The sequence below is a fragment of the Glandiceps talaboti genome, chromosome 9 (genome assembly GCF_964340395.1).
Source record: "Glandiceps talaboti chromosome 9, keGlaTala1.1, whole genome shotgun sequence".
NCBI lineage: Eukaryota > Metazoa > Hemichordata > Enteropneusta > Spengelidae > Glandiceps > Glandiceps talaboti.
The window spans coordinates 14123659-14146189 of NC_135557.1; the positions used below are offsets into that span (position 1 = coordinate 14123659).

General features: G+C 36.1%; 1 protein-coding gene across 1 annotated transcript; it reads left to right on the forward strand.

Annotated features, from left to right (window-relative positions):
• The first annotated feature begins 4522 nt into the window (after positions 1–4522).
• Positions 4523–16996, forward strand: LOC144439844 (1-deoxyxylulose-5-phosphate synthase YajO-like). Its single transcript, XM_078129078.1, has 8 exons — positions 4523–4630; positions 8944–9086; positions 10267–10447; positions 11792–11965; positions 12544–12641; positions 15030–15211; positions 15593–15732; positions 16895–16996. The coding sequence occupies exons 1-8, from the start codon at positions 4523–4525 to the stop codon at positions 16994–16996; spliced, it is 1128 nt and encodes a 375-aa protein (XP_077985204.1).
• The last annotated feature ends 5535 nt before the right edge of the window (positions 16997–22531 follow it).

Consider the following 22531-nt stretch of genomic DNA (forward strand, 5'->3'; position numbering starts at 1 on the left):
GTTTCCCGGTAGATTTAGAAGGGAAAAACATCAACATTTAATTTTGCTCAAAATTTCACACTATATTGTTACAGTAATGGTAAGACCATTCAACTGTCTTCCGAATAACTATACATATATCTGAATAGTCGTTAAAGACAATCAAACTTTGGACACTAGTGTAGTAAATTTAGACAGCATATGAATCATCAGAAAAGTAACATGCTACTCTTGAGGGCGCACTGCAGATTAAAACTACTACAAGTACCGAGTAAAGCCGCTAATATGCTCTTTTCTCATCATTGTCTCATAATTCACACAGTACTAATACTTATCATTTACAATCAGCTTAAGCTGTACTGTTGAGGTCATATTAAATTGAAAAAAAAAATATTACAATTAAAAAAGACATTACAAATGATATAATAGCAAACATGTACAAACAAGCTCAGTTGTTAAAATGCTTCAGTTTTTAGCAAGTCTCAATGTGAGGTGTTTCAATGGATGGAACCGGTATGTAAAATATTACCTGTCTGCCACTAATCTATAATTGTCATTTTTGCAAGTAAAAGGTATCATGTTAACACATGTCCATTCGATTATGTTGAATATGGTGTCTGTTTATAGCTATATAGACATGTCATCCATCGTTCGTGTAAATGGAGCGAGTAATAGTATATTATAGCTGTATGAACGCTTATATGACTTATGCATGTTATCTTCGATATTACAGTTCTTTTCCCCAAACCGCGTCAAAGCTATTAAATGAACTATCAAGATCAGTGAGCCTGCTCATAAGGTTTCATGTTCAGATATACATACCATAAAGATAACACACAAACATCACTTACACCGTGTGGGCTCTGTATTTAGTTGGTGACAAAAACAGTATCAGCATGCATATTACTACACAAGGTATGATCTGTTGAAGTTCAAACAAAATCAGGTCAGCAGCCTATTTGTCAATAATGTGAACAGTAATTTGTTTTATTGAAGAGCCCATACATTGGAACAAGTTGTTTCGTAATACATCATATTACCAAGCTCAAACTATTATAATTTAGTCATGATCACGTTCGAAGAAAGAGTTGAACTTCTTTATCTATATTGGGGCATGGATGTATTAGTGAATAGGTAGGTTCCTATTATTCTCGACGTTAGTTGCCCGCAATTAAGGTCCAAGAACCACGAAACAATATATCAAAGGTAATTATGTAAGTGGTACTGGTGTTTTCTTTTCACTTCATACCAGTATACCACTATAGAAAACAGTGGTATGAATCCATGATTGGAGTTTGTACTATATTTTGCCAATATCTACATTTGGGAGAGACTGAAAAAAAGAGGTTTGAAATTTGCTTCGTCCAAAACACATCTCTGACCTAGTCTATAAAGATGTACTTTTGTTCTATATCCGGTAATGAAGTCATGACGTCGTTGTACGCAATATACGGTCACTGATGAGTAGTCTATCTGCTAGACCTCGGATGTTCTTCCGATACATTACGACACACGACCGATAGCAAGCCCTCACTGCGAACTTCGTTCGCTTATAGTATCGAAAGAAAGCCCGAACGTCTAGCAGCAAGACTAGTCACTGGTGAGCTGCAGGTGTGTATCACTCGACATGCACTTAACGTTTGTCAATGGCCTGGAAGAAAGTGAATACCCCTTTGTGTTATGTAATGTATACGCGACGCATCAAGCTGACTGTACATTGTATATTAACAGGTTATCAAAACCTATTCATATCCGATATGAAGGCCTATAGGTTCTCGAGATTTATACGATTATTTGAATAATTAATGACAGAGTCAATAAAACGTGTGTTTCATTGCCAACTGAGCGTTAACTTCCAATCTTGACTGTATTATAAATCGCCAGGTGTCTAGATACTTCATAATTTGGTGATAAATACTTACAAGACTTATTTCGTGACTTTGGGCAGTTATAGATCCTCATCACGTATATGTAGTGATAGGGTTTTTTATTAAATTTCTTACACTAAATTTAATTCCAGAGTAAACGCCCTGGAAACGTTTCTGGACAAGTAAATCTCCCATTAACAGATAATTGATATTGGTTATCATTTCCATGGAAACACTGTGATGTTAATCTATCTCTGGATGCCTTCACAGATTGTTGCCGTCACCTCCTTACTGAAAACTGGAAGCATTTGTTTTCTTTTGTAAGTTTGGTTGTTTTAATTATCTTTTAAAAAAAGAAGAAGAGTAACAATGGCCAAGACTAACAAGTATCCAACTTTGGTTGTCTCGAATCCCTTGCGCGATACTCTTTCTAAACAGTTGGTGATCTGACATGGTGTGATTGACAGACCGGTGCTGTGAAACCAATCTGAAAAAATGTGTCAAGCCATACATATCAATGTGAGGCCTTGTTTATATAAAGTGATGCTGTATTCTCGTCAGACGTACACAATACGAAGTTGCTATTAACTTAAAATGTTTGATTTGGCGTTACTACGTGTATAGATGTGAAGAAGATTCCATGTATCGGTTCAGTGTATGCAATACGATGATATCATTAGCTAAGTCACCCCTAGTTCATCCAGCAATTGTTCCAATCATCTCTGGACATTTGTGAATGTTATCATAGGTTGGATTTAATACCGACGCCATTTTTTCTGAGCAGTAGCAGTAACTCAGAAATAGTGAAAATGACAGTTCTTGTTTGGCTATCAGATAGGCAATATTTATCTTTATTTTTATTTCTGCTATTTTGTTATCACAATTCAAGTACTAGTTATACTGAAGGCTTTCACCAAGGAACTGGTCGCCCCTGGTTTCGCTAAATATATGTCTTTGAATTCGCTCAAACGTGTGTCCACGAAATGGAGTGTTCCACTAAAGTTTGTTTGTTTTTAAAACCAATTTCACCCGTTCAAAAGCGAAATCAGACTTCTCTTTCGAGAATTTATAATATCGACACCATACTCTGTAAATACTGCCATCTATTAGGTACCTGCTGAATGCCAATATTTATAGAATTCACAGGAATTGGTACAATTTTCACCGGCAACTTCCTAGGCTGCTCGGATGTCGGAGTATCGAACAAAGTCAAAACAAGATTTTCTATTTTGAAATATTGAAGAGATCGTATGTAGGCGAATTCTCCAAAATGATTGCCTGCAGATGCGATCTTATGGCCAACCACAACATGTAATGTGAAGCTTTTATAGAAAGTTGTGGCATAGATCTCACGGTAATATATACCCCTAATATAAATGGAATACATTTTGAAGGGGATGGAGTACATAGAAACCAGTACTGGTAATGCCTACTAAAACATATTGTGTTTTCCGATTACGCTCAATTTTAGAATAGGCGGGGTAGGTAGATGTTTTAATTTATTTTATTATATTTTTTTTCTCATATGTGAGTGTCTAGTTCAAGTAGTTATGTTTTCCGTTGTTTTCTATATGGCCTCTGTGTTATTGGTTTCTTCTCAGCAGATGTACAGCCATTACAGATCGGAAGAACAGTTTTATACGGTCTTTTTCATTTTTAATTAGTCAGTTTCCGCATCAACAATTTCTTGCAAGACTTCACAATTTTCGTGATTTTGTTAATTTTTTTTCGAATACATAACAAGTTTAGGATCGGCAGTGAAACACTAGATGGGGTCGGGTAACCGGAACCCAAATATTATTTTTATTAGGCCTAAAGGTCACACAATAAACACACTCGACGGTAAATGCAAATAAGCTGCCTTTGTTCTCGTGATCATTGTACATGTACGTACGATTATAATTTTCATATCCTGAAAAAATGCCATAAATTGACTTCAGATCAGTCAAAAATCCACTTCGCTAGAACAAATATGCTTAGAACTCACATTTCTACCGGCGAAATTGACAGCTAAATGAACAGAAAGGCTGAAATCCCGACGATTTCTGAATTGTTGCTCTGTGGTATCTTGCAATTTTTTAAGCTGGTTGCAAACGTTAAAAACATGCGGGCTACCTATATTTGAATATCCAATTTAAATATTCATGTAACCGTCGCGAGTCACATCGAGGTCATTCATCTGGCGAAACTTCTCCACGCTCCTTCCAAGCGCAGACATGTGTAAACAGGACTTTCTTCTCTCCTGTTATTACAAAACATGGTCATAATAATCCTCTTACTTTTTATACAATATCCATGGCAAATTGTGTGCCTAGATTGCGAAATAAACTTTAAATTCTCAACTGACAAGTTGACCTTTTTATAGTTGTCTCTTTGTCATACAAGGCTAGGCTGGTTCAAAATCACAGAAACCCGGAAGTACACTCGCAGAACATCACACACAGCCTGGATCGATGCGATGGGTGAATTTATCAGCTTCAAAACAGTTTAACTAGATTATGGCAAGTAGTGGTTTGTAATTTTACAGGGGTTAATAGCCTTTTAGCTGGATGTCATCAATAATGAAACGGGTTACGAAGGTACGGAAGTTTTGCCAGATGAATGACCTCGGGGTTAGCGTCGTTAGCGACGTGACTCGCGACGGTTACATGTAATGACTAGCTAAGCGTCTTACAATGGCTGCCTTGAGCAGAGACCTTCGTTGTAAGTACGCCTTTCTCGGTAAATCAGGACTAAAAGTGTCAAATATCTGCCTTGGGTCCACAGTCTTTGGAACAAATAAGGTGAGGAATATACTTGAATTCTTCAGGAAGTATGTATTAAGCTGTATACCATGTAAACTACCGTAGGTCAACCAGTAAGCTGTGACTCACTTTGTCATCAGAGTAGTAAAACATCAAGTTACTCCAGGTATATATGGGTGTCTCAAAACAGCATCTGCGATTAAAAGGTGCTACTAGCAGTTTCAACAAAACACTTTGCGACCTGTAGCACTTCGATTCTGCGACCACTAGCACTCTGACTCTGCGACTCATAACACTTTGATTCTGCGACTGCAAGCACGTGAATCACTTTCAGCGATTCTTCTTTCTTTTTCTGGCATCGATGGTCGAACAGCGATAATGTAGCTGCATGTATGCGCCGAACTAGGACGACCGCACCCGTGACCCGGTAGCTACATTCACGGTAAATTATGATCGACGCGACACTCTCCTGACGCATGTGAAAGTAAGCCTAATCGATGTTTCATTTTACTTTGTCATTGATGTCAATAAAGTTTTTGCTCACTTTGGTGTTTTATTGTATTGGCGGCAAAACAGACAACATTTCATGTCACCTTGTAGAATGTTTGCGTGGAGAGAGGCGGCGGCCGTGACCCTTGCTGATCAAAAATAGGTCACATGCTGCCATGCATGGTGATAAAAACATCGTAAGACGCCACATGTTTTACACGAACATGAACTTTACTAATATATACATGTTTTAGATTTTCATAATAATCACAGGTTTAATTCTCCGAGTCGTAATTACGAGAATCGTTCTAAAAGATTCTTGTAATTACGACTTTTCGATTCTCGTAATTACGACTTTTTAATTCTCGTAATTACGACTTTTCGATTCTCGTAATTACGACTTTTCGATTTTCGTAATTACGACTTTTCGATTCTCGTAATTACGACTTTTCGATTCTCGTAATTACGACTTTTTGATTCTCGTAATTACGACTTTTTGATTCTCGTAATTACGACTTTTCGATTCTCGTAATTACGACTTTTTGATTCTCGTAATTACGACTTTTCTATTCTCGTATTTACGACTTTACGATTCTCGTTATTACGACTTTTTGATTGTCGTAATTACGAAATTATGATTTTTTTATTGTTTGTTATTTTTCAATTTTTGAATTGTTCAGACACGAATCTTATGATTTTGATGTACTAAGCAGATGTACTATAGAGTGTTTGACACGGTAACCGGTTTGTATGATTTGATTGCGTTTTTCGTTTCTTCAGGAAAAACTCGAGTGCATTAAAACAGCGAAGAATATTCTTTCATTATATGTCGGCAAAATGAATCAATAATGGATTTGAAATTGAAGAAAATAGTATTTACCATCTGATATTTGGTAAAATTCACAACTTTAGTTTAGAATTTTCTTCTTTAAGGTAAATCAGATTTATACGGTTTTGAAATTTAAAATTCAATAACGTGGCACCGTAGGTCGTTCGATCAAGTTTGAAAGTGTGTGGAGACCTTTTCCACGGTTGATAAATACTTGAATATATGTATTTGGTATGGTATAATAATATTGGTTTGAGGGTCAGTTAGCCAAGTGACCGGTTTGTCGAGGTTATTGACCCTGGTATATCAGGGTGTTAGTAGGAAGGCATTGGCGAGACGTCCCCAGATAGAAACTTTATTGATCCTTCTTTTAAGACGTTTCGGACCGGCCCGTTAGGTCCTTCATCAGTCGTAATCCTGTCTTGTATTGGACAGTTTCCCTACATCTTCATCATTGGATATAAGTTGGAGTTGTGTCCGAATTTCAGAAGAATATCTATATGTTTAATATTGGACTCCATTATTTGAACAAATTCTTTGCTGATGAAGAATTCTTGTTGTTCTGGAATTCTTGTTTTTTGTTTATTATTTGGCTAAGTTCGTTGACAGATTGCCTGTTTAAACATTGCAGTGAACCTACTAACTTCTTGTTGCATCCAGTATATGTGTGTACATATGTGAACACGTTATTTCATTGCCATTTCTTTTTTTAACCTATAGGTGTTATGTAATTTCACTGGACTTATATTAGAGTGTTCAGTTCACCTTAAATGTACTTACTACCCGATGATCGGGTGTTGTTGAGAACTCAGCTGTTGCTTATAACATGAACTTAAAATGGCAGTGTGATTTTTCCAGTTCGATATCAACTTACCGGAGAATTGCGACGTAATTACGGGAATCGAAATGTCTTTACGATTCTCGTAATTACGAGATTCAAAAAGTCGTAATTACGAGAATCGAAAAGTCGTAATTACGAGAATTGAAAAGTCGTAATTACGAGAAAAAAGTCGTAATTCCGAGAAAAAAGTCGTAATTACGAGAATCGAAAAGTCGTAATTACGAGATTTGAAAAGTCGTAATTACGAGAAAAAAGTCGTAATTACGAGAATCGAAAAGTCGTAATTACGAGAATTGAAAACTCGTAATTACGAGAAAAAAGTCGTAATTACGAGAATTGAAATCTCGTAATTACGAGATTTTAAATTTTTTTTTTTTTCCTCACAACTTGGCACTAATACGCTTCCATAGTATCAAACATTAAACGTTTGTTTAAAAAGTTGCAATCCTTTTCGTTGCCTTTGCCGATGTAAATAAGGCCAGCTTGCCGAAAGGGAAGCCTTGTAGTCATGTAAAGAACTATGAAACTTGTGAATGGGTGACGTCAGATGACTTGAATAAATTATGATGATATTAGCTAATGTGACAATGGCTATTCCTTTTTTGAGATTGCGTGACAACGATGGAAAGCGTGAAGGGGACTGGGCAATTGTTAAATTAGAAGTGCAAATTGCCCGGCCGTGGTGTGCATATGTAACGCCATCAAGGGTCCGTTATATGATCTAGTGTCCTTTTTGACACAGCCGCAGTGTTCATAGGCGACGTGGTCAAAGTATTGTCGATCAAAGCCAAGTTTACACGTTTTGTAATACAATGGGTTTGTTTGTTTGTTTGTTTGTTGAAAAAAAAAACGACGAAATAGCATGATGTGATTATCGGTCTAAATTTATGAAATTGCAACATGCGTATGCAAAGCATGTACATGTATATATAAATGCCCAGTTGCTGTTATTCCTTCCACTTTCATCTAGCCATCTAGACTGAATGACCGATCGTCCTTGCTGCTCGTTGAGATATACCGAATTTATATGCCCAGCTGGTGCTATCCGTAGTCATTGCTCATCTAGAACTAACAAATAAAAAATACCGTCCAGTAGTTTTGAACTACATAGTACATGTAATTTTGGCTGGCCTAGCCTTTAGGCTACTAGTACATGGGCAACTGTGTCAAATGTGGTCACGGTATTTATATCTCTTTGATTCTGATTGACCTTAATTCGCAATCTGTACTGCCTACATTACGAGACACTGACTTTAGTTGAACATTTTGTATCGACCAGTAGGTACAGAAAAACTGCCTACTGAGAGTAATCTAACAATGAGTTTCCTCCATCACTACACCCCCCCCCCCCCCATCCTCTCATGTATACTGACATGCTAAGGAACGAGCAAAATTTATGGCGCGGAGAAAAAGGGGGGGGGAATAGGGGTGCAGAGAGGGGCATTGCAAATCTTAATGGTCTGAAAGAGGTGGTTGAAATATTTCGTCTGTGATTCTACACCAAAATGAAATCCAAAGCACACAACGTGTGCAAATCGGAATGCCATTCCACCTCACAAACACATTTTTAGTGATTAATGTTTTTAAAGGAAAGAAAGAGAAATAAATATGTACAAGAGAACATGTAAAACCAAGGTATACCTTGGAATTACACATGGTGGTTGGACAACCATGTTTTTTTTTTCATTTTAGTATCAAACTCTTGATGGTAAACATCCTATAAAGACATGCGCACAGATGTACAGCGGGTGACCACGTATCTTTACTGTCCATATACACATGTGTATATTAACAGTTTGGCAATATATATATATATATATATATATATATATATATGTGTGTGTGTGTGTGTGTGTGTGTGTGTGTGTGTAATCAATTTGTGACGTAGTATAGTGTTGAATATTTTGTTGAATATTTTGACGTACGTCTGTGTCGTGCAATTAATTTGCACAAGTACAGAAGAAAAACAGTTAAGAAAATATATCCACATATCCATATCGTCCTACGTTTACTTATTTTGTCAATAATGGAAGGTTGTAGGATTTTGACGACGTCTGTCTGTCTCTCTGTCAGTTTATCTGTTTCTCTGTCTCTCTGTCTGTCTGCTTGACACATTGTACATAACCAGTGTATAATGTGGTTGATGCTAAGGAACCTTATTTTGTTGTGTATATTCGACATTAATTAATAAAGGCTGGAAGACCCGGTCAGTGTGACGAGAAGCAAGCCCATAGTATATTAGATCGATTTGCAGAAAGAGGAGGGAATTTTATCGATACATCAGACGACTACTCAGATGGACAAAGTGAAACCATTATCGGCAACTGGCTTTCAAAGTAAGAAACACCACTACTTCAATATCTTTGACGTAGGACATACTAAATGACTTAAAATGTCGTTTCAGTCACTACATATACAAGGGTATGAGCACATATGGCAGTTTGGTGGCAACAGATGTATCGAGTGCAGGTCAATAACTAGACTATCGTTAGAGATCGTCAATGCATATTTATGGCTCGGGGCTGATGAGATGTCACATCTACTGCCAATAGTTGAAAAGATAGAGAAAACATAAATTATGAAAATATTTCGAAGTTAAGGCGTGTTGTGACCCAAGAATATTGCAATGTTATAGTGATGATGCACACCCACCGCTATGAATGTTTTTATTCGCCATATATTGCGATCATCAGACGACTAACGGTATAGTTCTATGAAGATTCAAAGTTTAAAAAAATGGAGACCTTTGGGAAATGCCTGTCAATTAGGCGAAGGAATTGGTTTCCGATATTTGATTTGAGTTTGACTAGTCAGTCATCACCCGGCAACTTCCTATTCAAATGTATCGAAGCGGTGTGACCTTTGACTGGCAGAAAAGCTATGCATCATATATGCTGACAAATCTAATTTACTAAATAGAACGTTCAGAATTAATATCAAAGTGCCAACATTAAGATAGATATGTGTTGACCAACTTCCACTGTGGCACCCATATCACATAAAATGGAATTTTTGAATTTTGAATCTTCACCGTTAGTCGACTGATGATCGTAACAGCGTGAAACACGTTGTGTAACGGCTCCTGTGTATATTGCTTGATACTACTATTTACTATGTTATCTACACCGCTCTATATACATATGTACTGAGCACTGTTTACGCCAAATTAGACATTTTACATGTGTGTGTGTGTGTGTGTGTGTGTGTGTGTGTGTGTGTGTGTGTGTGTGTGTAAAATGTCTATGCTGGAGTAAACAGTGCTCAGTACATATGTATGTAGAGCGGTGTAAATAACAGTATCACAAGCAAGATACACGGGAGGCGTTACACTGTGTTTCACGCTGTTGCTATCATCAGGCGATCAGCATGAAACACTGTGTAACGGCTCGTTTAGTATCTTACTTGATATTGCGTTATATTTATAGTCGATTTATTTTGGCTGTATTTGTTGTACTTTAGTTTGATATTTTCCATGAATAGTGAATAATTTATCATAATTCAACTTTATGTTTCGAGGCACGATAGGGATAATTTTGTTGTAGCAACAAAAAACACCTACATGAAGGATAAAACTTACAGTGGGATAGACGTCGCCAACTTTGATCCCAATACCATTGGGTTATCCCGGAAAGCCTTGATAAGAAGTGTGGATGCAAGTTTGAAACGTCTACAAACTGACTACATAGATCTTTATCAGGTGGGTCATCACTGTTTACAACAAGGTCACATCACTTGATTACAACCTGGGGATTTCCCCGCCAAAATCATAGATGCAAAATCGTTGTTTTGCTGTAATTTTAACAACATGTGTACTCACATTTGCAGATTAGATGATTTAGTTTTGTATGACGGAAAATACACGTTCTATCCATTCATGTGTATGTATCTCAGTAATAGAATCTTATAAATTGAATTCAAGAAGATTATGTTACTTTGTTCAAGAAAATTAAAACAGTAAAACTAAAGCCCCTAGTGGGGAACACTGAATCCTTCCTCACTTCGAATCAAGACAAAAAACAGGAGTCACCCTACACATCTTTTGAAATAGACGTCAGATAATATCAAATTGAAGCCATGCTAGAATCCTTATGGCCGCCAAATACCCTTTTAAAATAATTGCAGACTTCCTTGTAAACCAGACAGCGAATCCCCAAATGTCTTAAGGAAGTTTTTCTAAGGCAGAGTTTGGAGAGACTTTTAAGAACATTGGTTTTCTGGGAAATGTGTCCAAGGTGCAAATTCTATTAAGTTAAAAGCACTGTGCAGAGTGGATGAAACGAAAAATAATTTGGATAGCATGTAAGCAGTCCATCATATGACGCATTTGTCACACAAATGGATCTTTACTTTTTAAGCACGTCAATAAAACACTTTGCTGTTCTGTGACATTTGCATATCAACACTGGAACCGATACATATTTGCATAACGACAAGTGAAATCTTTATAATACTGTTAGGGGACGACTCACAATGTCACACGAGCTAAATAAAGGAACTTTGTTCGTTTAGGGGGGGGGGGGGGTAGGAGTGTGGCGTTAATACGATGCTGGTCTTCATGTTCGCACTTTTAATCAAATTTTGAAAGCTTTCAAGCCTTCAATGATGAAAGATGTATTTACCACTGAGATGCTGCTAATGTGATATACAGTGTTGGGTTTCTGGTAGGTATGTTAATAGCTTTACCATGTTTTTTGTAAACTGTATCGATCATAGTGGTTTGACCACTAGGAATTTGTCCATGGTTACGCGTTACGCACCACGTATAAAAGTGTCAATGTCGCACTCGTGAACGTTCGTTTAGGGAGAGTGGGTGTGATTGTGGCCTATATTCGACATTAAGCGATTGTCTCTAACGTTTAGTAATATTCCGAGTAGATTTGATGGGAATTCAAGATGAAAAATAAACACACATTGTGGACACAATTCACAACAAATTGAGTCACAGTAATTAATGATAAACATGTCCTGTTAAGGAAAATCGATGCTTCCAAAATACTTCAAAAGACTGTAATTTTATAAAGTCGACATTTTCTCTGTATAGATCCATGTGTGGGATGATGGCACTCCCATAGAAGAAACTCTTCGAACACTTGACGATCTGGTCAGAGTTGGAAAAATAAGATATGTGGGTGCTAGTAATGTATTAGGATGGCAACTTCAGAAGATAATGATGACATGTCAACACCTTGGAATAAATCAATGGATAAGTTTATCAGTTAGTACTTGTATCATATTATTGTATAGACGTGCTTTTATAGACTGTTTCCTTTCAAGTATTAATCTGATAATCACTATTGCAAATTTCTTATTTTACTCAATATAGTTATCCATATATACTTGTGCATAGTCCTCATCCGTTTATATTGGTAGTATACACAGCTACACACACGTACATGTGTATATGTATGTATGACTGTATATATAAATATACACATATATATAATACTTAATCCAATCTCTCTCGTGTGTATGTATGTATATATGTGTGTGTTTGTGTGTGTGTGTGTGTGTGTGTGTGTGTGTGTATATGTGTGTGTTTGTGTGTGTGTGTGTGCATTTGTTGGGAATTACCTAACATACTGGCCTATTCATTTAGTGGCTAAAAAGTAGTTCACCACCTAAGAAAATCGCTTGCATGATTTGTAACGTCCATTGCTGCGATTACAGATTGAATCACACATGTACACTCAGCACTGTGATAGTGAAGATTTAGTTTAGTGGTCCGAAGTGTAAACAATGACTACTTAGTATTGGTGTAAATATTGAAATGAGAATTGTGGGTTTAATTGACAGGCTCAATACAACCTGCTAAGTAGATGGACTGAATTGGAACTTACTGATGTCTGTAGGAATGAAGGCTTGGGATTACTGGCATGGAGTCCTCTCAAAGGGTAAGAAAAACACAGAACCTGTAAAAATCAAAATGTGCTTTAATACCTTACTGTCCCTTTACAACGGGTAACACTGAAGTGAAACAATTTCGCTATGCGTTACACTCATTTATAGCATTCATATCAAGTGTAAAATAATACTTTTTCAATTGGTTTATTTACAAGCCTAGCATGTGGCCTTTCTAATGTGGTCAATTAGCAAAAGAAACAGTATACTTTTACATTTGATGTGGATGCTACAAACGATTATGATACATACAGAAAACGCTTTACTTTGGTGTTACGGGTTATTTGGAATCAGATTTGGTGCCAGTTTGCTGTAATGTCAAAGAATTGCCTTTTTTGCAATCACATGAAAGTGGTGAAATCTGGACGAGAGATGTGCCATTGATTTGCAAGAAATGTATACACAATCCTCTATGGCGTTATGATATATGGTGATGCTGTAAACCTCCTTTTATTGATAACATAAATAAAACGAACAGCAAAATTACTATTACAAAGAAAACATTGACACTGTAGTAAAAGTATGACTCACTTAAAACACGGACAGCAGTTGGGTGAAAATGTTTTTGAAATGATTGGGGGTTTTTTGGTGAATAGATTCATAACGTGTACCTTTCTTCTCCATTTGCCATGTCTTAAAGCTACATTGATGTAGGCTTGGTATTTCACTCATTTGACATGACATTTAATACACACCCTAAGACAACTTCTAATGTAAAAGAAAGAATTACATAGGTGACGTACACCAGTGGGGATGTAGAAGTAATCAAGTTGAAATGTTGATAATCGGTTGGAAAATACACGATAGAAGCCATAAAAATCATCCGAATCCATGTATGATGTTTCGATTACAAGCCTGTTTCTACTGTAATGTGAAAGAATAGCAATGCTTATCAGTGTTCAATGTGATTGGGCAAAGGATCCTGTTGACTCTGGTATTGTTAGATTAGAGTTGAAAAAATGTCTAGCTCTGTGTCTAAAACACAATGTCCCATGATTGAAACACCAAGCCTTCATCATTTTAGCTATGCATTTCTTTACTAACAACAATTTATTGTTTGGACAAATTTGTGCAATGATGTTGTCCAATTGTTTTCATAAAGTCATCCAGTAATGTTACTGAATTAATGCCATTGGTTAGACTAGATACTAGTTGTTGGCTTAGGAAGCAATCGATCATACCCAGACCAGGATACGTTATTTTAGCTACTAGAGACAACGGTTAATCAAGTTAACAACAGCGCATGTCAGTAGTAATCCTTGATAGTGATGGGAACTTTGTAACATGGAACTTGCAATCCAGACTGAGCATGCTCAGATGCAAAGGAATGTGGGATTATCTGTGGTTATCGTAATACCTAATCTGTAGCTACCGATAAAATTGACCTCCCACAATTGTCAGGGTAACTATGAATTGATTATTTGTGGTTAAAAAACAATATAACAATAGTGTTTACAATACTAATTGATTAATATTTATTATCCCATTTCCCATGTTGCACCATTCAACATGGCGGGATTGCAAGTTCCCTGTTGGCTACTTCATTCACACTTCTGATGGAAATTATGTTAACCACCTATATCAAGTCCGCATTTCGTCATCGCTTTATATTATTGCATAGTTTATATTATCCTAATCGTATCGTGGTATGATCGCTAGATATTTTCGGCCAAAAAAGAATTGTTTCTGGTCAGGAAATGTTATTTAAAGTCATTTTGTTTGGGGTTCAATTGTTTTTTTTTAATTTTGTTATTCTCAACAAACCTGTCACTCAATCTACTACATGTATTTATGGCAGTTACTGTTCTTTTTATTTTGAGCAAGTGTGTGTGCTTGTTCATGATCCATGGTTGGCTCTGCAGTTAGCTTCATTGAAGTAGGGAGGGTTATGTTTGTGTTTCCCTATGGATCTGCAGACTGCATGGGCTGGACAAACACACACAAAAAAGACCGACGCGAGGGTATTTAAGGAATGCACGCGCCGACCAGAAACAATTAATTTTTTTTTTGGCCTTAATACAAATGAGGCCAAATAAAAAGGTTGTTTGGTTCCGGTTACCCAACCCCACCTAGTTTTCCACACCGACCCTACACTTCTTTTTACGTATTCGAGAAAAATAATAATACAATCGCGAAAATCGTGAAGTCTCGCAAGAAATAGTGGATGTGGAAACTGCCATCAACTTAAAAAGACAATATTCTTCCAATCTGTAATGGCTGTAAATCTGATAGGAAGAAATAAACAACACAGAGACCTTTTGGACCTGACTAGTATCTACATGTAGTCTAACCATCTACAGGCTTTGGATCTCCTCTTAAGGAAATACCTTGAACTGATACATATATGTAGCTTATATGTTGTTTCCTTTCTATCTATTTAGAGGATGGCTTACAGGCAAAATCCGACGAGAACACACAGAAGCTCCACCAAACAGCAGAATATTGTTCAGTGAAATGAACCCACAGATAATCCAAGAAAGCCACCCAAGTTTCTCGAAATTTGCGAAAAATGAACAAGTGTTCGATTTGCTTGATCTTATGGAAGATATTGGAAAACAGTGTGGTAGGAACAAGCTAATATTGTATATATATATAGATAGATAAAAGGTTGCATGAACATAATTTCCTCGATTAAAGTTATGACCATATCCAAAAAATATCTCATAAATGAAGCTTTCTTTTAAAAAAAACTCTTGAAAAGGGGAATTACAAAAATATAAGCATATTATATACTTAATGATAATAATAAGTGGTTTCTTTAGACAAATGGCCATGTTCTCGGTAATGTTAACCTAATGCTGTCATTGTATATCGCCCTCAATGTCCGAAAATCCCTGTCGATTTGTTTTAATTTCTTCGAAAATATCCTCAAATGAGGTAGATACTTCATCGTATATTCATGACTTCTATCTACTGTAAGCATTCTCATCTCTGGTTATTTCAGGTAAATCAATAACCCAAATTGCTCTTCGATGGCTGCTCCAAAAAGATGTTGTGTCGTCGGTCACCATTGGAGCAAAGACTTTACAACAACTGGACGAGAATATGGATGCTTCAAGTGGTTGGCAACTTTCAGATGAACAGGTACTGCGTTGTAAGAAGTCTTAGTTTCATATAGCTATCAAATAAGTACCTACGATGGCTTGGTACAAAATTGTAAACATCACAGTTCGACGCTGTTTTCAACCATGTACACGCATAGAGCACATAAAGACACTGTACATGATTCTAATCCTTCTACATACACATTTGAACCAAACGACAGAGCAATTACAAGCTCGCTTGAACGTCACTGCAACACTTACACGTTTTTCCCACTTAGTGTTCAGTCACCAAGATCCAGCACGACATAGCACCTGTTGGTTCCTGGTAATTATCCTCGACTTCTTGACTCATTACCCTACATTATACCATGCACGAGCCAAGTAAAGGTGAACAAAAAATAAAGAATGTATACTCAGGTCGTTCTTCATCACGATAGCGCGTCTGTGTCATGAAACGATCGAGTGTATATGTCACTAGTTCTGTTATGTTCGAAATACGAGTCAATGAGTTCAAAATTGCCGTTACTTTCCCCAATTTTCTTTGCTACCGGCGCTGGTACAATTGTGTTATTCTCCCAAATTTTAGTTTAAAGGTACAAATTTTCAGTTTAGCGACTTGCAGTAACAAAATCCTCATAGGTCACCCGTATTGAACGAAGGTAAATAGTGGGGAATAATATAAGTATCGCCAGTTGCAATTGTTTTGCGTAGTGAAGCACATACACCACAACCAATTCTATAGAGCACTCAGTCACTCCTGGTGATAACATTCATCTGCCTCAATAAAACAGAGAATATTTTTCAATTTAACTTTTTAATTTCCTGTATAAAATCAAGATAAATAAGTGTTAACATCAGCCTGCAAGAATCGTTGATTAGGAAAATATATTGCTTCATAATTACAGTGGAATCAACCTGTAAACTGATGGAAATGTGTTCTATCTACATGTTTCAATTCACTCGATGAATTGCTTAAAACGCCAAAATCGTCAAAATCACCAGTTCTTCGGAGTCGTACGCTAATAAAACCTAACCAGTAACACTGTGTGGACAGTAACCACTGTATCTGGGTAGAAATTTACATACTTCCTGTGCTATAATTATATTATATTTGTAATATTATCTTTGGTAAATCTAATGATAGTTTGACGGAGGTCTATAGTTTATGTGTATTTAAAAAAAAAATTGTAATTCTATTTCAGATGGCAGATTTGGACAGAGCGAGTGAAGTAGAAATATCTTATCCATATGGTCTAGTAAAAAGGGCAAATAAGTCAAGACAAAGGAGAAATAAATGTACTTGAACTAACTTGAAATAGTTGTATGTGAGCTCTTTTAAAGTAAATGGAAGGGAATGAATTATTTTGGGATTGAGAACAGCTCTAAACGTGAACAAGACTTTTTAGTGAATATTAATAAATATAATCAGATTGTAGATACTATATTTGTATGTATGTATGTATGTATGTATGTATGTATGTATGTATGTATGTATGTGTGTGTGTATGTGTGTATGTATGTATGTATGTATGTTGGTATGTATGTATGTATGTATGTATGTATGTATGTATGTACATGTATGTGTGTGTGCGTGCGTGCGTGTATGTATGTATGTATGTATGTATGTATGTATGTATTTATGTATGTATGTATGTATGTGTGTGTGTGTATGTATGTATGTATGTATGTGTATGTATGTATGTATGTATGTATGTATGTATGTATGTATTTATGTATGTATGTATGTATGTGTATGTATGTATGTATGTATGTATGTATGTATGTATTTATGTATGTATGTATGTATGTATGTATGTATGTATGTATGTATGTATGTATGTATGTATGTATGTGTGTATGTATGTATGTATGTATGTATGTACTTAAAGATTAGTTGCAAACACGTCTTTGCTAGCTTGTGGACGGATGAACAGATATATCTATTCAATATTATGTTCGCTGCCTGTCATCAAATGATGAACCGATGTGATGGCTTCGGCTCCTCATCAATCATTTTAAGTCCGCTTTACTCTCCTTTCATTAAAAAACAGAATCAGATATGCTTTTATGAATGACCTATTGGTCGTCATCGTACGTCACAGCAAGACAGTATCTTTGACGACTTATTATTTTGATCTAGAGCGTCCTTGATGAATACAGTGAAACCGATACGAATCGCTTCAAGCATACCTACACAAAACAAAACACAGATTGACAATAAACTTTATAAATAAACTTGTGTGTTTATTCATTAGCCTTTAATGAAAATTGTTTATTTAGAGTTACTTGTCCCCACCTAGTTTTCCACTGACGACCCCAAACTTTATTTACGTATTGCAGAAAAGTAAAATAAAACCGCGAAAATTGTGAACTCTTGCGAGAAATAGTGAATTTGGAAGTTGACATCAACTTAAAAAAGGCAATATAAAACTGCTCTCCCGATCAATAATGACTGTACATCTGATGAGAAGAAACCAATAACACAGAGACCATATGGAAAACAACGGCAAACATAACTACCTGAACTAGACACATTTGCAAGAAAAGAAATATTGAGCGTAAATGGAACCACACAATTTGGGTAGGCCGTACTACACATGTTTTCATTCGTTGTAATATTCATACAAAAAAGTGGCTTCAAAATAACATTGTATATGTTATCTTAGAAAGTCAAACATTTGGTTTATAAGGCCTTGTTACATATTAAATCTCATTACTTGAACGATATTTTCTTGAGATGACTTTGACAGTTTTATTCAAAGTACAGGGCATCAAACCCCAGTTGTTTTGCTGCTGCTGCTGCTGCTGCTGCTGTTGTTGTTGTTGTTGTTGTTGTTGTTGTTGTTGGTGGTGGTGGTGGTGGTGGTGGTGGTGGTGGTGGTGGTGGTGGTGCTGCTGCTGATGATGATGATGATGATGATGATGATGATGATGATGATGATGATGATGATGATGATGATGTTGTTGTTGTTGTTGTTGTTGTTGTTGCCGATACCCGATTGGTGTTATGTCATACTTCTTGGCCCACATGATGATCCTTGCTGCAGTGTTTTTTGTGCGTGTTGTAGTGGTTTCAAATGTTATGGTAGGCCATAAAACAATGCATTTCGATCCGTAGTCGAGTTTGGAAGAGAGTATTGCTTAAACCAGTTTCTGGCAGGTAGATTTAGTGAGATAATGACGAATGTAGCCAATTTGGCGAAGATGGTGATAAATTGAACGACATGTAGTGGATATGTGTTTCCGAAATGAGTGGTGACTATCAAACATGACTCCAACATTATACGTGCTGATTGTGTCAGTTGAATGGTACTTGAGCCAATAGAGATGTTATTAATTGGGCATGGAAGGCGACTGAATTTAGATCTAGTTTATAACACTTCCGTTTTGTCATCGTTAATCTTCAGTTTATTCAGTTAAAATCGCGTGTATACCAACGTACGGCGGAGGCTATTGAGGTAGTGTGGTGGATTTTGTTGCTTTGTTTGTCTTGCCGAGAGGAACATTTCAGAGCCACTCGGGAAACGATACTGATCACCAAGATAACTAAAGGTGTAATGACTTGAAGGTATATGACATGAATCTGGTATTTATTACAAAAAAAATCGACATTATTTATATTTAGGTCATTAACCATTCACGAACAAGTGGAGTATTATCTCCACTCTATGAATCCGACCTTCATTTGTATAAGACATGGATATAATGATGTTTGCAATATATATTCATAAAATACAACTTCAGAGACATTCTTGTATTTACAAATGATTATTATGTATGATTCGTTAGCCAAACCAACACAACAAACTGCATGCCGGTACATCAGTTTACATTCGATTGTTGGACCGTAAATCTTATTTCAATACTAAAACATGTAGCCATGTGACCTTTGTTCTTGATGTAGTCTTGAGGAAGTTTTGAGGATTAGGGAAATGATGATTGAGGAAATGTAATATTGACGACGTAGTCAAACGGAAACCACGCTCTATGAAGCCATGGCAGATTAGTGCAAGTATGTCATATATATGCTAGTGGCGGGGAAAAAACAGATATCTGGATGGTACAGACTGAGATGTTACCTAAGTCGTCGTCGTCGTCGTCGTTGTTGTTGTTGTTGTTTTTGTTGTTGTTGTTGTTGTTGTTGTCTTTGTTGTTGTGGCCACTGATACTTTGTACCGTTGTAGTAGTAGTAGTAGTAGTAGTAGTAGTTGTTGTTGTTGTTGTTGTTGTTGTTGTTGTTGTTGTTGTTGTGGCCACTGATAGTTTGTACCGTTGTTGTTGTCGTTTGTTGTTGTTGTTGTTGTTGTTGTTGTTGTTGTTGTTGTTGTTGTTGTGGCCACTGATAAAGTTTGTACCGAACGGATATACTCTATTTTTAATTCAGTTAGATTTTCCGTTGTTCAACTCAGATCTGCAAGTCGTTCTGGACAACCACAAGAGGTGACTATACGGTATCTTGATACACAAGCCCTTTCCATAATGTTGCCGGTTTTGTTTATAATCTTGTTGTGAATTGTAAAGCTTATTTTCACCACTCTTTTATATTTTAAGTTTTGGTTTCATTTTGGACGACGTAGATACCCAAAACAGTCACGTGGTAGACGACTAAATTGTTCTGCGGTATGTTCATCAGCATCTTGATGTGTCGACTTTCAATTTGTATAGCCGAGGACGGAGCAACGAAAACAGGGGAAACACTCGACAATCAAGCGTACACAACCAACACCAACACCGTTACGGTCACACAGTAAAATATGAAATTTAACATTTCCAAAACAATAACGTAAGTTGCATAATTCCAGGTTAACCGGCAAAATGAAAAAAAAAATAAGTGAATCGGATAAAAAATGTATGAAATACACATATTTTAAGGTGTGATTTTCACCATTTTTTCATGTTACGAAGGGTCATTTTAATTTTCACTAATTTTAACTACTCCTCATTCATGCACTATATGACCAATACATCATATTGTAAGTTCTGTACACTTTAAATTCATTTTAAAGTTTATTTAAATGTGTGCTTGACACGCTGAAGAAATGCTGATGTTGAAAATCTGCATGGTTATTGAAATGACTCCTTGTTACGGATTTTTGCAAAATTACAGCAACCTTATAAGAAGTGACACTGTACAAAATAAACCTGACAATCTTCAGAACTTTAGGTAGTTATGAGATTGGAAATTATTTCTATTAATAAATTAAGAATAAAATTCAAACCATTTGAAATGATATACTAATAGCAGGATGCATTGAAATGGAAAAGGAAAATTTCCGGAAATTTATGTAGTGTACGTATCCCCCAACTCTACTACCAATATATTGCACATACTGGGATAATACAGGTATGATCATGTAGAGCCTCTATGTCATAGTCTATGGAAGTAAAGTGGACACTTAAGTTCAAAACCTTTTCCCACTGGAAAAATTATTAAGCCAAATTGTAGTGTACGTACCCCCAGTGTAGAGTATGTACCCCTGCTGCCATCTTGTTTAAAATGCAGTTTTCTATTAGTCATATAAATGTAAAGTGATGTTTTGCCTCTATGTCCTAGTCTATGGAAATAAAGTGGACACTTAAGTTCAAAAACTCTTCCTACAGGAAAGATTATTTTGCCAAATTGTAGCGTACGTACCCCCCAGTGCAGAGTACGTAACCCTCACAATACTGCAGCCATCTTGTTTAAAATGCAGTTGTCTATTAGTCATATAAATGAAAAAATGATGTTTTGCACAGGAGAATTTCACACCTTGGACAGAGAATTAGTGTTATAATCTTGGACATTAAGTAATAATTGAATGTAAACTGTCATTATGACACTGTAGTGTACGTACCCCATACCCATCTAGTAATATACATTACATGACACCATCACACAGAACAAAAAGACATAGTTAGATATTATTTCAACTTAAAATATTTCTTGACAGTGCTGTTATTTGACTTAAATAAGTTAAAAGACACATAGTTGCTGAAGTCTGTTAAAACTTAATAAAAGTGTTCCCTCATTGAAATTAAAAATTGAGTTTTAAAGATTGTAGTGGTAGAAGAAAATTGATCATTTGGTCATTTTGCACCTATGTGTGTTTCTGATATTTATATTTTATATAAAGACTTTGAAAAAATAATAAGAGTAAGACATGAGATTTTCAGTGTAAGTGCACAGTTCATCATATTCAAACACATTCCAAGTCTGTAGTGTACTTACCCCCAACCCCCCACTCCATCACAATTGTTACCAATGCATATTACTTTACTTGATGGTATAAGGTACTAAATCTCCTAACTAAATCATACAACATGTAATTATCTTCTATTATGCTGCTGAATGATCCTTAATGTTTTAGTGCAAATTATAATTGAAATAAAGTATTGTGTTGTTCAGAAACAATTGTTGACTTAATGACCATTTTGACTTTGACTTACAGTGCACCGAAAAAAACAACATCTAATATGTTTTAATAGAGAATGTGTCATTGCATATGAGTAAATCTTTCAAACCCACCACTTTTTCAACTAATCTAAATCAAAATTACTCCAAGAAAGTCATCATCTATATCAATAACCACCAATGACAATATCATGTAGAGTACGTACCCCACTTGATGGTCCACTTTGCATTTGGCATAATACAAAATTTTCTGGACTTTTCTGGTGCTCTCAAATTTTGGAATTATAAAGTTAAGATAAACAGCTTAACAAACATCAATCTTATTGATGTTTATTTCAAGTTTAATTTTTCACCTCTAGTGTTACCGACTTGTCTTTGGTGTTGATAGTTATTGACCAAATTCAAGTTGTAACTTCAGACGCACACAGTCAATCTCAGAGGTACCAGA